At 43.4% G+C, this 14,036-nt stretch overlaps 1 protein-coding gene across 3 annotated transcripts in view; it reads left to right on the top strand.

Moving 5' to 3' along the window:
- slc4a4a (solute carrier family 4 member 4a) overlaps nucleotides 1–14,036 on the top strand; it is a 50,221-nt gene that overhangs the window by 11,575 nt on the left and 24,610 nt on the right. For all 3 annotated transcript variants that reach the window (XM_076104745.1, XM_076104744.1, XM_076104743.1), the window contains 3 exons: nucleotides 176–349; nucleotides 11,290–11,425; nucleotides 13,459–13,619. In XM_076104745.1, coding sequence (XP_075960860.1) covers nucleotides 176–349; nucleotides 11,290–11,425; nucleotides 13,459–13,619 — 471 coding nt within the window. The remainder of the gene's footprint in view (nucleotides 1–175; nucleotides 350–11,289; nucleotides 11,426–13,458; nucleotides 13,620–14,036) is intronic.

The raw sequence follows: 14,036 nt of genomic DNA, 5'->3' as shown, positions 1-14,036 counted from the left end.
AGAAGACACAATGTGATTTTCAAAATGTTGTAATTTTCAAATTTCCTGATAAGGATTTTGATTGTGTGATTGTTTCAGGAAGACAGCTGTTCAGGTGCATAATTGGCATCGTAGCGATCTGAATTTGTCAGAATGTTTCACGATTGTTCATCCGTTCTTTTTCCTTTTTTTGCAGGCCACCACACCGTCTACATCGGCGTGCACGTGCCCAAGAGCTATCGGCGGCGGCGGCGCCACCGTCGGAAAGCCGGCCACAAGGACAGAAAGGACAGGTTGACGGAGAACACCTCTGACAAGTCGGACACAGAAAACAACGATGAGGCCAGCAACAGCATCCTCAAACCTCTCAGTAAGTTCTGATGGGCTCCATGTCAGGGCGGATTAGGGCTCCTGTCTGCTCTCTTTTCCAGAAAAAAAGCAGACCCTGTAACTCTCCGTGACCCCAAAATAAGTTGCTGAGTCCACGTTGTGGCCAGAAATAGCCACGCATGTCCTGCTGAGTGACGAGTCTGTTTCGACAGAGCAGAGTGGATTTTCATTGGAAGTAATGGCTTCTCGGATGTAGTTGTACTAGTGTTGATACGAGTCTCTTGCGTGCGGCGAGTAAGTGCATGCCATCCTGCGCTTTTGTCCTTGGTTGCAAACATAAGTGTGCCTGTCTTTGTGCGTGTGCATGCGTCGGCGTCTATATGTGTTGATGCCCACATTCTTGGTTGACTGGAGCGTCCTCTTGCCCCGTAAAGGGTGGAAAGTGCGATGTGCCCTCAGGCGCAGCTGCTGCGATGTACGGATGCTCGGACAAAGAGCTCCAGCCAGTTTGAGGGAAACTTGAGGAAGGGAGGAAGGGGGAGGTTGCGTTGGGTGACTGAGTTAAAGTGTAAGCCCAGCTCTAACTGATGTCAGCATTGGTTTCTACGCCATTTTTAGAGTTATGGTTTGAATTGGCACGAGGCTGTAGTCCAATTTGCATCAATAGAACCAGTTGATGGCCGGTGATTTATAATGTCATGCTGATATTAAAACAGTGTGAATTTGCCATTTTTATAATGAAACTACAGTCGAATTTATGAGCATATGTCTGGGGTCTGGGGGTCGGGAACTAAGGGGCTTTGCAATCAATCTGAAGGGGTCACAAGATGATTAACAATTGAAAAAGGTTGAAGAAGAAGCATATTGCTATATGAGAATTTATTTCAAATCTTTGTATTTTTGGTGATATTTTAGAGACTTTTACCTCTTGAGGCCCCTAAAATGTATCCGGGTGAAACGGTATGAGGAGGAAACATCCAGCTTTGGTTGAACTGCTTCCAGTTCATAAACGTGAGCTCATAGACATGAAGGGCCACAAGCAAACCACAGGGTTGGGAACCACAGATTTTATTGCTATACTTTGGTGAGGACAGGGGTCTTCTGATAATAATAACATGCAGTCATTTTGTGGCTGAAACAGAGGATGGAGGGTAATTCCCTGCATACAGGATGTCCATGTGTAACAGTAGTCCTCTGTGACTACGTCTTAAAACGTCCACGCTTTTCGTCTCAATCCAATAACGATGCCGGCCGCTGTCATTTCAAGACAATGACGTCCTTTTACACATGCCTGCGTGCACATGACGTGACAAGAGGACCAAAATACACCAGAACTGGATTTTTACAATGTGCACACATCACTTGATGTGGGGGGGATTGTCTTCAGGACATAAATCCAATCAGAGAATAGATTACAGCCAGCCCATCTGGTAGCTGCTACGATGCATATTTAGCAAAGATTGCTTCATAGATTATTAATTTTTTTAGGTTCAGTCGGTTCCCTGACCGATGTATTGAGCATGTTGGGGGACACACAGGTCTGGAATACGCTTCCGAAGTGGCTGAAGGAGTGATTATTGATGTTATGATGGTGTTTCACATATCAAGCAGAAGAGCAGTGTAATCTGAGTCACTTATTCTAATGAACCGACTGCATTCAGGTTTAGTCTTACCGTGACGCACACTGTACATGAGCTTCGAGCAACCACAGTGATGTTTCAGCTTAATAGTTTTTAGGTAAAGCAGACGTTTGTGTAGCAAAGATTCTTCTTCTTCTACTCATATTTGACATTTTATTTGACAACCACCAACCCTGATTGATCCTGCTTTGTTCTATCTTTGGTGGGTCTCAACCTGTCAGACTGGGAGCTACTGTAAAAGCACTACTGCAATACAGAAAAGATATTACAGACAAGAGGTGACTGATGAATCTCTTTGTTCATAAAAAAAAAAACATTTTTCTGTTTTGGAGAGGCTGATCCGAGTGATGTCTGAAGACGGTTCCTTGCAGGCGGTAGTTGTTTCCTTCTCGTAACAGATTAAAGACTATAACCGGGAAGTCCTTATTTGTCCTCTCGAACATCTAACCCTATCGCTAACCCTAAAACAGATAATCTGGTTATTGAGCGTTTAGACTGAGCTGTCAGGGATGCAGTTGTACTCTCCAAAGCTAGTGGTTCGTGTCTGCGGGGCCACGAAGGTAAAGGTAAATACTCCAACCTGTTGTGTGTAAACAGCGCTGCAGTTACTCTTCAGCCTTGCCGGTTCATTCGCTCACACTTGGTTGAACCAGATGAGTTTTTATTTTTGAACTGCTGCCTGTATTTGCAGATGAGACGGATCGTAGCGAGTGTTTGGGAGTTGTGTTTTGATTATCGGGCTGGTGGCTGCGTTATTGCGAAGTAAAATGGTAAATGGACTGTACTTGTTTAGCTCTCTTTTAGTCTTCCGACCACTCAAAGCGCTTTAATTAACACTACATGTCATCACTCACCCATTCACACCCATTCACTTCATGTGATGAGCTTGAAGGTGTGTATGTAGATGCTGCCACTTTCATGAGACAAAGTTTACAGATTGCCTCATTAACAGTATCAAGTTTTTATTTGCATCTGGTTTAAATTAGAAATTTTGCCAAGTAGGAGCTTTTGCTTTTCTCTTTGACACCAAATCCTCCTCCACCGTCGTGTCGACTCATGAGATCAGTGAAATCTGACTCCTGCTGCTTCGCTGCGATACTGTGGGTGCTGCTGTACGAACACTTTCAGTATATAATTGTAGAATACTGAAAACACGCTTGGTATTTTACAAATTACTCTTTTTTTTTATTTGATGATTGTGGCCGCTGATACGCAAGGGTTTTATTTCAATAAAAAGAAAAAGGTTGAGGCGGTGGGTAAGTACCGTGGTAAGCCTAGTTGGGGTCTTTTATTTAGTGCATTTAGTATACGGATGTTTGACTAACTAGTAGATTAACTAGTAAATAACAGCTTGATTGTTTCCCTCTATCAGTGAATGCTATTAAACCTTAGTTAGATAAACCAAAAGAATGTCAGTTGAAGAAAAATATATTCCAAATCAGCCAAATATCCATATTTAATTCTCCATAGTTGAAGAAACGAGCAAAACGGAGACTCAAGTGATGTTTGGGAAGACATGAAGAACTGTGTGTGTGTGTGTGTGTGTGTGTGTGTGTGTGTGTGTGTGTGTGTGTGTGTGTGTGTGTGTGTGTGTGTGTGTGTGTGTGTGTGTGTGTGTGTGTGTGTGTGTGTGTGTGTGTGTGTGTGTGTGTGTGTGTGTGTGTGTGTGTGTGTGTGTGTGTCAAAGGGGAAAGAAAAACACTCTGTGAAGTCAGATGAGGAGACGTGAAACCCTACACACCTGGGTTTGTTTACAGCGTCATTGGTAATTCTCCATTCACGGAAAATGCGACTATGTTGGCAGGAGAATGTGAGCATTGACGTTTTGTTAACAGTCAACACTGCGGCGCTCTGCTGGCTCGTGCGGGTGAAAGAGCGTAAATGCTGTTGATGTTTTGTCAAAAGTCGTCATGGAATTATTGAAGTGAGACAGTAAACAGACAGTCAGTGCGCCTTCAGAACGTTAGCATGGGCCCGATTTACAGTCCCTCTCGCTCCCACTGCCCTTCTCTTCATACATACATACATACATTAAGTACACTGTTGCTACTAGTCCCTTTTTAAAGTTATTTACTTATTATTTCTGTTTTGTTTCTAAATACAGACTGTGGCTTTTGCTGATTATGGAATCTACCGATAGAATAGCAGATTGTCAGCATGCTGCACGCGTTGAATAAGACTTCAGGTGCACTTGAATTAGCAGAGACACAAATAAGGAAAACACACACTGTGATGCATGCACACATATTATAAAACAATATCTGTGACTGTAAGAAAAAACATATATATTTTCTGTCCTCTGCTATATGGAAGGCAAGTTTGGGTCTGAGCCCGCCGGTGCTGGGGCAGATTGGATTTATAGTTGAGCCAATCATTTAAAAATAAAGTCATTATTATCATCTCTCAGAGGAAGAGACAGAAATAATCCTACACTTCCTCTCGCCAAGTGATAGTTTGCTGAATTTGCGTCACATAAGATGTCAAAGTTTTTTTTTTTTTTCACATGCAAGCGTACTGTTACGAATAACAGGTGCAATTTATCACTTTGGAATTTGTTATAAAGGTTAAAGTTACCACAAGGAACTTTAAACTGGCATCTAAACGGTATCAATTCAACACTGATGCCTCTATATGACCTACACAAGTAAACGAGACCATCAGCAAGAAGACCGGCTATTTATACACAGTTACTCTTGACGCTCGTCATCGGTGCTACCGGGTCGGATTCCGTGTGAACAAAATCGTGCAGCTCAAACTGCAGCGGGGCCTCCGGCAGCAGCCAGCACACCAGATCTGGCTTCGCTGCGGCCTTTGACCTGCAGTCGGAGCTCCGGCGGGAGGTGGAGAGCTCTCACACCTGTCGGCAGCGGCTCCTCCTTCAGCCAGGAGATTGCTGGGCTGTCGGGAGGGAAGGGAGGCGCAGGAGAACCAGAACCAGGACCCAGCGGAGCAGACTGTCGGGGAAAATGATACTCTGGTGCTCGGAAACACCATCGCTTTTGTCCACATGGACTGCCATAATCAACACAAAATGAAAGTTCTCGTAGTAGCTTTAAGTGAGCACCTTTTTGCAAAAACAAATCTTTGACAAGTTTCAGTGCTCTAGACTAGAATCTGTCATGCATTGACAGGCATGCAGTTTACCTAATGTCCTGCTGTTATTCACTGCCCTCCTCCGTGCTCCTCGCTCTGGGAAGCATGGCCGCCCCCAGAGGGAAGGCCCTTGTCTGTTGTCTGGACTGAAAGCCTCTTGTTTGGTCAGATGGACGCTGCAGGGGCTGGGAGCACATCCTCCTGGTTACATGTGTGTCCACTGCAGGGCCGTTTGACCCCTGCTCATTTTCATGAGCATGTTTTTATTTTTGTGAAGCAAAAATCCCACTATAAAGTGGGATCAAACGTTCTCTCAAAGTGGATTACAGAGATTACTTAGAAACTTGGTTCTTTAACAATTGTTTAGACTGTTTCACATGGCAACAGTAATATGCGTTGCACCCCTGAACCTTTACAGCTATCACTTTGAAAGTAAACTACAATTCCACGTGAGTAATGAGGAAGGATCCAGACTATCCTCAGTGAGACATTAAAGTACACATGGCCTGACAAGGACTCCGTTCAGGATATACATTTGCTTCCCCACGAAGGTTCACTGGTCTTCCCTTTAGGATTTAAACGATTATTAACATCTTTTCACGTATCACAAAGTTGTGGGAGGTTTTGTAAAAACAAACTGTGGGAAGAGGTCTCGAGTTGTGGGACTAGAATGTCTACGGAGCGGCTGTTTGAGATATTCTTCAGTGTCACAGGAAGGAATAAATTGTATCGGTAGAAAAGGTCTGTGGACATTGATTGGGTAAACTGCTTAAACCTTTGAAAAGCCATTGTTTTGTTTGACTTTGACTCTCTGGACGGAGCTTATTGTCATGATGAGTTAATATTCATTGATTGACTCTTAGATCAACAACGTCCCCCAACCACAGACATCCACACTCTTTCTTTACCCCCCCAGCTCTTGTGTACATGCAAGATATTTTAGGATTATAGGAAAAAGATAATCACAATTATTTGTGAATTTGATAAAGTGTCCCGTAGTAAGGATTTAAGGCTATACATTATTACATAATGGCTGATGGGAGATGTACAACTTGCATCTTAAAATTAATTCATTATGCAACAAACTACTTAGTTAGGTTTAGAAAAAGTTTGTGAAATACTTGGTTAGGTTTAGGAAATGATTGTCGTTTGGGTAAAAATAACCACGGAGGTGCTGTAACTACATTACTCGAGTCACGTGACAAATGCATCAACATTGACCTCTTGTTTCATAAGGGGAACAAACGGCGGCCTCCTGGCTGAGAGATGGCTGGTTGTGGGACTTCCTTGTTCATTATTACGTGCGTAATATACAAAATATTTTTGAGGGATACCTACGAATTACGGTGCATTATTTTCTTTATTAGGTATGTTGGATGAGAGCAGCCTGATATTTGCAGACTTGCTTTCCGGACATTAGATGAGAAGTGGAGCCTCTGCTGTGGTGCAAAGATGCACCATCTTGTGTAAAGTCCGAACATGAGAGGTGAAAAGAAGTTGGGAGATGAATCAGGACTGTGATGGGGTTATTGCCCTTACAGAGGATCAAATGATTCACAAACGTCTGGTGATGATGCTGAATGGTGCATTAAGCCCTTTTGTAGACAAACTCGGGTCAAGTTTACGTGTGATTCTTTCTGTGATGAGTTGCTTTGGGCTGTTTGCAGTGAAAGCAAAGAGAAAATGTTGTTGCATTCAGTTTACCTGCAGACAGCACTAAGGTCATTTCATTTTAGGTTCTCATCGGAACCTGCCCACCTTAGCTATCGCAACAAAATACCAGAGCTGGATGGTCTGAGTATAAACAGGCTTTCAATGAATCACCCTCTGGGTGTTACTCTGCATTCAGCCCCGATCCCTGACCGCTGCCTCTCTGTGCTAGCCGCCCTGCATACTGAGCGTCAGACTTTGTGGCATGGGAAACCTTTCCTGTACTCTCGGTGATCCTCTTTTGCTTTTGAATGAGTGACACTGAGTTGCGTTATCGTTGCATGTACAGTCACAAACAATTAGACCCCATGTTGTCCCTTATGATGTGCTGAGTTTTTCCAAAAAGGTCAGAGGGGATGGAAGGTATTTGTGTAGGATGCATGTCAAGAGTGGGACTAAACAGGCCTTTAGTGGCAGTCACACTAAGCTTTCTGCCGGGCAGCAGGCATTCTTCCTCCATCCCCTATCCCGTGAGCCTCTGCTTCTGGGACAAAGTCCTCTTTGTATGCCCATGGCTCTTGGCTAGAGCACACAGAGCTTTGAAATTGTGTTTGAACGATGGGATTTTCATTTCTATCTCTCCTTTTCGTGCTTGCCCTCGCTCCTGTTTGCTTTCACTCTGCACCGAGCCTCACCCCCTAACCCTTCTCACCCACCTTTCTCCTATAGCACCATCACCGTGTGCGTTACCAGCTTGAGTTTTGTACTGGGTGCTCTGGATGGGCAGCATCAGTTTCTTCTTTATCGCTCCTGGATACACTCTAGACAGTTTTAGATGCCTACTGTGTAATATAAAGAAGCTTCAGAGGTTTCATTTTGAATTTCAAATTTCTTATTATAAGCGGTCGGTAGACTTTTTCGAAGTTGCTCATATTTCCATGAAAACGTGTTTCTTTCTTCCCTTCCTGCTCATTCCTTTATCATGAAATATTGTGATTGCTAATGCCGTAATAAGTAACAGCCGTTATTATTAAAATGATGATATAAAGACTTGACGCTTGAGCGTGCAGAGAGGTACAGAAAGTAGCGGATTGCAGCTGTAAACACAGGGTGTCGGGTAGCTTTTCCTGATCTCGTCCCAAAATTAATTTCTGCTAAGATAATGTTTTTCCTCCAGCAGGATGTCCTTGCATTGATTTCATAGGGATGAAAGCAAAATGAGTATTTGTGGATTGTTTTATTCCGATTGTATTTCTTGTTGCTCTTCAGAATGAAAGCACCGTACTGCACTGCTTTTGCTGTATCTGTTTAACACTTTTATCTGTTTAACTGGCTGCACATCTAAGGAACCCAGCAGCCCGTGCGCCTGCATCCCTGAGGCTTTGACCCCGTCCTTGCACCGCTTACTATTGTTTGCATACAGTTTTGGCCGCATAGGTATTTAAAGCTTGTTTGCACTGTTTACTGTAATCAGCGTAACTCGCAGTGGATATGGGGCGTCAGCTAAATGTGTGAAACGCACATGTAAATTATTCCACCCGAGGTGTTATTAAACAAGCTGCGACTTAAGCTAGTTGCAGCTTGTGGAAGTGTGTGTGTGTGTGTGTGTGTGTATGTGTGTGTGTGCCAGCAGACAGTCGGTTTCTCCCCCCACCTAGTAATCTCACAGCTGCTTGTCTGGCCCGTACCTGCTGCCGTCGTTATGGTGCAGCGGAAAACACAATACGGGTAAACTGCAAGCTTTCACCTCATTTACTGTTTGACCACTTACTGCTGACCGAATTAATGAATGACTCAATGTGGTGGCTGATGTGATGTCAAGTGTGGTGTGTTTGTCCAAATAAATCTCTAAATTTCACCTGCAAAGGAGAGTCCAGTCAAATACTCAACACTGGAGTATTGTCCTTTCTCTGTGGCGCAGATATTTGCATGAATTCTTCATATGAGAGCGGGATGTATCAGAGAAGTTCCCTTTTCACCAGGTGGGTTGTCACTGTGTCAGAGAGCCTGCTAACCATTTATTTCCCCTGGGTTTCTGTTGCAAGATAAAGAGTCCAAGGACTTCGCCCCCTTTAGGGGCACGCTCCCCCGGAAGAAGATTTTGTGCATTTTAAAGTTAAATCACTCTGGTGCACTTTGAGAGCAAAATTAAAGGCAAGATATATGTAGAACTTTGTGCTCTAGAAAACAATTTAGGGAACATTGATAGACAGCTAAAATATCTCACCAACAAAGCATGGTAAACAAGATGGGGTCTGTTTTAAGACGGGTATCTACGGTCAACTCTCTGGTGCCACAGTATTAGCAAGCTGTTATGTAATCAGACCAGCCAGCTTTGTTATGATCTCTCACACACACACACACACACACACTTGTGCCTCTGTGCTTGTGGGGACCCTCACTGACATAATGCATTCCTAAACCCTGACCACAACCAACACAACTACAGTCCCATACCCTTAACCCAAAGTTAATTCTAACCCCAAATCTAAAACCAACTCTTAACCTGCTGAAGATGAGGACCACACAGAAGTCCTCTCTTCCGCAAAAGGCCTAGAACTCAAAGTGGTCCTCACAACAGCAGGATAAACGGCACATTGCTGTGTTGTAATTCACTTATCCTGTTCTACACATGACATCTATTGCACTTCTGTCCATCCTGGGAGAGGGATCCCTCCTCTGTTGCTCTCCCACAGGTTTCTCCCTCTTTTCTCCCCGTTAAAGGGTTTTTTTGGGGGAGTTTTTCCTGTTCCGATGTGAGGGTCCCGGGACAAGAGGATGTCAAATGTGTACATATTGTAAAGCCCTCTGAGGCAAATTTGTGATTTTGGGCTATACAAAAATAAATTGAATTGAATTGCTGACTTTCCTCACAGAGAAAATCAATATATTCTAGCAGGGTTTAGCCAATAACACAACATTTAAGACGATTAAAGTTAACTTTACTGTACAGTGGGTATAGTTTGTGCACAAATTAAGCCTTTTATAATTCCCATTGGTGGTTTAAGTTGGCGATGATATTACTCAGAATACAGTTGACATATCTGACCTTAAACGGCGACCTGATCTAGTAAATCACTAGATTGAAACCAGCTGGTAGTTACTAAGAACTTACGAAGGATTCAATTTCAAACTTGGTAATGGATTTGTGAATAACTGGTGCAACCCAATCCAGGGCCTTTTAAATGGAGATGGACTTGGTAAATGGACTTGCATTTGTATAGCGATATAGTTTCCGACCACTCGGCGCTACACAACACATTACAATAGTCTCCCATTCACGCACACATTTACACACTGATGGCAGAGGCTGCCATGCAAGGGCCCCCCTACCCGTCAGGCTCTAATCTAAATATTCATTCTTTTGGGGGGACTGGAGGAGCCGGGGATCAAACCTCATCTCCCGATTAGTAGCTCTACCTTAATTGGTGCCACAGCCACCAATTACTGCTATACACCCGTTACACCTGATGAGATGAGATAAGAGATCTGCTGTAAAAATGTCTATTGGCTATAATTCAAAGTGAAATCGGGGTTCGTGGACAATGTTGGAAAAGCAGTAAACTCTGTTTTTAGTGTACTTTTTGAAAAAGTGATTTCACATTTATCCCAATCATGCAGCATGTGCACAAGAGATTTATTTTACACATTAGCGGTCTGATATGCCATCGTTTCATTTATGTGAGCTTCCGTAAATGAGCTGTAGCTCTGATGATGCCTCCTGCCCTCGTCTTGTGTGGCTGTTTGCTGACGACGATCTTTGCGTACAGTTTTCTACATGCATGTGCCTGCTTTTCGTGAAAGGGGGCTAGTTATTGTTTTGCTCCCCATTGACGGTTCAAATATTTGTTTCCACTTGGAACAAGCTACGATGGTGGCGACAGTTTGCAACATGTTTGATTAGCACCCAAAAGTATAATCCATATATCAATCCTGTTGAAAATCTGTTTGTGTTGCTCTCTTAAGAATTCAAATGAGAAGACAAAGGGAAGGAAAGCCAAGCCTCTGCTAAAGAATAGGCCAGTTTGTGGACCATTTCCTAATTGTTAATGAGGGGTTCCAGGGCAGCTTGCCAAGGCTGTGGAGGGCCAATGGCGAAGGCCTGTTTGAACAGTGAAGGGGGGCGGAGAGGGAGTAGGGGCTAGCTGTGGGGACACTGTCACTGAGGGGACCCCTAAACCCCTTCGGCCCCCTCCTACCTGGTCCACAAAGTGCTGGAGCAGGCAGCTGGGAGCGGCTGTCACTTCCATCCGAGACGTTAATGAGGGTCTAGCTGCTGCTTCGGGACTCTGGTGAGCTTGTGGGGCTTGCCGACTGCTATCTGAGGAGCAAACCCTTTGGAGAGTAAAGGGGGGGGGGGGGGGGGGGGTCACTGAGGTCTTGAAGATGTCCAACAACAACAATAACCAAGAGGAGAATGAGGAAGAGGATGCGGAAAAGAAAGGAGAGGAGGTCATGGTGAAAATCCCACCACCTCCACCTCCTGCTGAGGCCAACGGGAAGGGTCCAGCTGAGGAGGGGAAACCGGTGCCCAAACCCTTGCCCAACGGGCACCATTGCCAGCCTATGAACCGCAGTATTTTTCCTCTCTCCGCAGTCTCGTCGGCGGCCGAGAGGATCCGCTTCATCCTCGGCGAGGAGGATGACGGCCCGGCGCCGCCTCAACTCTTCACGGAGTTGGACGAGCTTCTGTCGGTGGATGGACAGGAGATGGAGTGGAAGGAGACGGCCAGGTAAGGACCTCAGTCTCAAGATTTGGGTCTTCCTGTAGATGCAGTTGCAATGAATTTAGAAATGTTCTCCATTGACTTTCACTCGATCGTTGAGAACATGTAACACAGTTGGCTGTGAAAAGTCATCTATACATCAAAAAATCCTTGTTGAAAAAAAAAAAAAATCTGTTTCTTCAAGTTCACCTCAAAAACTTTGCTTACTTTAATTGTTTGGATTTTAGTTCTAAACAGCCACCCCAGAGTCAAATAACTAATACAAATATGGTAAACTTCACTGAGTAAAATCAGTTCTTCTAACGTCAAATAATTTGCCGTGCATTGAATTGGGAGCAGCGTAAAAAGCGAGCTCACAGGGTCTCGCAGGTCTCTCGTGTGGCCCACTTGTAGGATGGAGATGGGCTGATTGTTTATACGTCATTAGTGTTGGATGAGTGAAGCTCTCTCGGGGGGAAACTGGATCCCTGGGCTGCTGTGTGAGCCTCCAAATGAGTTGATCTGTTATCATAACCTCTGACCAATTGTGCTGCAGATAGAAGTTACATTTTGGTTCACTGTTGGTTGGGTGATTTGCAGAGGAACTCTTCTGAAGGACTCTGCTGTCAAAGTCTTTCAGCATCCTTAAAAACGAGCTTCACTTTTACTCAGGAAGGCTTTTTAAGGCCAAGTTCTGATGATGCATTTGTCCACCCTCGGATGCACCCGGGACAATTGATATCGGATTAGTGGAGAATGAGCACAATGAGCAGCTTTAACGGAGTCATGTCAAAATTCAAAAGGTGACACTATAGATTGGGCAAAATGTCAGTCAAAATGCAAAGGAAATCATTTCATGTCATGTCAACCATTTGAAAAAAAAAAAACATCAAACGCTACAAGGTATAATTTATTGTCATTCTCTCAATATACAATAAGCAATATACAAGGGAACAAACCTGTGTTTATTCATTGCTATTTCCTCAGTTAGAACTAATACAATTTAAAAAAGGAGATATAAAACAAGTATAAAGACGGTTTCTCAATAAAATAAGGTAGAAGTGGTGGTGAAAATGTCAACACAACAAAATATTTTTCTTTACATAAGGCAGAGTTCTCTGCAGTGTAACATAATAAAATAAAAATTATACAATACAAGAGGTTCAGCAGGGTTAAAAAGGTTAGAAGAGGACTACAGTTCCAGACCTTTTTAAAACCAGTTTTCAATGCTTACAATGGGTGAAATAAATCAGCCCTGTATCTTTAATGTCAAACTTATTATTCTGCAGATAACTGCAGAGATTAAGATCCTGGTCCAAAGTCTCACCAAGTGCACTCAGTGGACCCAAAACGAATAAAAGATCTCACAAGTGCTGGGTAGTGCTGGCGGTCCGCCAAGTGCTATTTTGGCAGCCAAAAGTGTCCAAATAAAAGGCTGGTATAGAAACAACTTCTCAGTCCCAGTTCAGTTTCCCATCGCCATGACTCTGAGAGAGAGAGAGAGAGAGAGAGAGAGAGAGAGATTAAAAATAGACATGAGGAAAATATAAATTAAAACACTGCCTCTGAATTTAAGAACTGATAATGTTTTGTTAAACTTAAACCAAAGAACTGAATTCTCTCACTCGTTCAGCCCGGCACTTAATGAGACTTTGGCAACATGAAATAAATGACAAACAGGCAGCTTTGAAGTGGGAGTATTAAAAAAGTAATAAGAGGGAAATTTAGTTTGACCATTTATTGATCCCCAGGTGGTAAAATTCTGTTGTTGCAGCGATACAAGGACTGAAATTTATACTAGCTAGAGAAAGTAACATAAATAAATCATAGGAGGTGCATAAACTAAAATAAGAAATGAGTAACAATAGAAACTATTGGAGACAAAAGACATGGTAAAGTGGGTGGTGCTGATAAAGTGACGGGTATGATTAATAGCAGAGTCAACAAGTCTGGTGTGCATTGTTTACATAAACTAATAATATATGTATGATATGAGTAAAAAGCCTCATGGTACTCTGTGTTTCTCTGTGTTTGTTGTGTTCCCCTCTTCATCCCTCCAGGTGGATCAAGTTTGAGGAGAAGGTCGAGAAAGGAGGTGAACGCTGGAGTAAACCCCACGTGGCCACGCTGTCCTTGCATAGCCTTTTTGAACTGCGGACGTGCATAGAGAAAGGCACCATCATGCTGGACATGGAAGCTTCCACTCTATCTCAGGTTGTTGGTAAGTTGGTTTTATGCAACAGGATTAAATTGCATTGCACTCGAGCCCAGTGTTAATTGTTTGCAACCTGGATTATTTTCAGGTTGAGGTGCATATTTTTTAATGCAGTGAAAAGTTCACTGCATTTCAAATCACATTACCCATAGTTCAACAGTGCCTTAACTTGGTTATGAAGTTTCCCTTTTCTCAACCAAGTTCTTTGAGGTGCCTCAACAGAACCACAACAACTTTAATGTTGCTTTATTTGCCAAGAGCAGATCTTTAGTAAAACAGTTAAAAACCACTGACGAATCCGTTCATCAGAAAATAAGCTGCTCTGTGATGTGCACTATATGCAGAGCTGCTCCGTGATGTGCACGATATGCAGAGCTGCTCTGTGATGGCCACTATATGCAGAGCTGCTCTGTGATGTGCACG

Source organism: Anarhichas minor, unplaced genomic scaffold (genome assembly GCF_050575085.1).
Source record: "Anarhichas minor isolate MPS153535 unplaced genomic scaffold, ASM5057508v1 ptg000030l, whole genome shotgun sequence".
Classification (NCBI taxonomy): domain Eukaryota; kingdom Metazoa; phylum Chordata; class Actinopteri; order Perciformes; family Anarhichadidae; genus Anarhichas; species Anarhichas minor.
The sequence above is the reverse complement of the archived record's forward strand: the minus strand, read 5'-3'. Positions and strand labels throughout refer to the sequence as shown.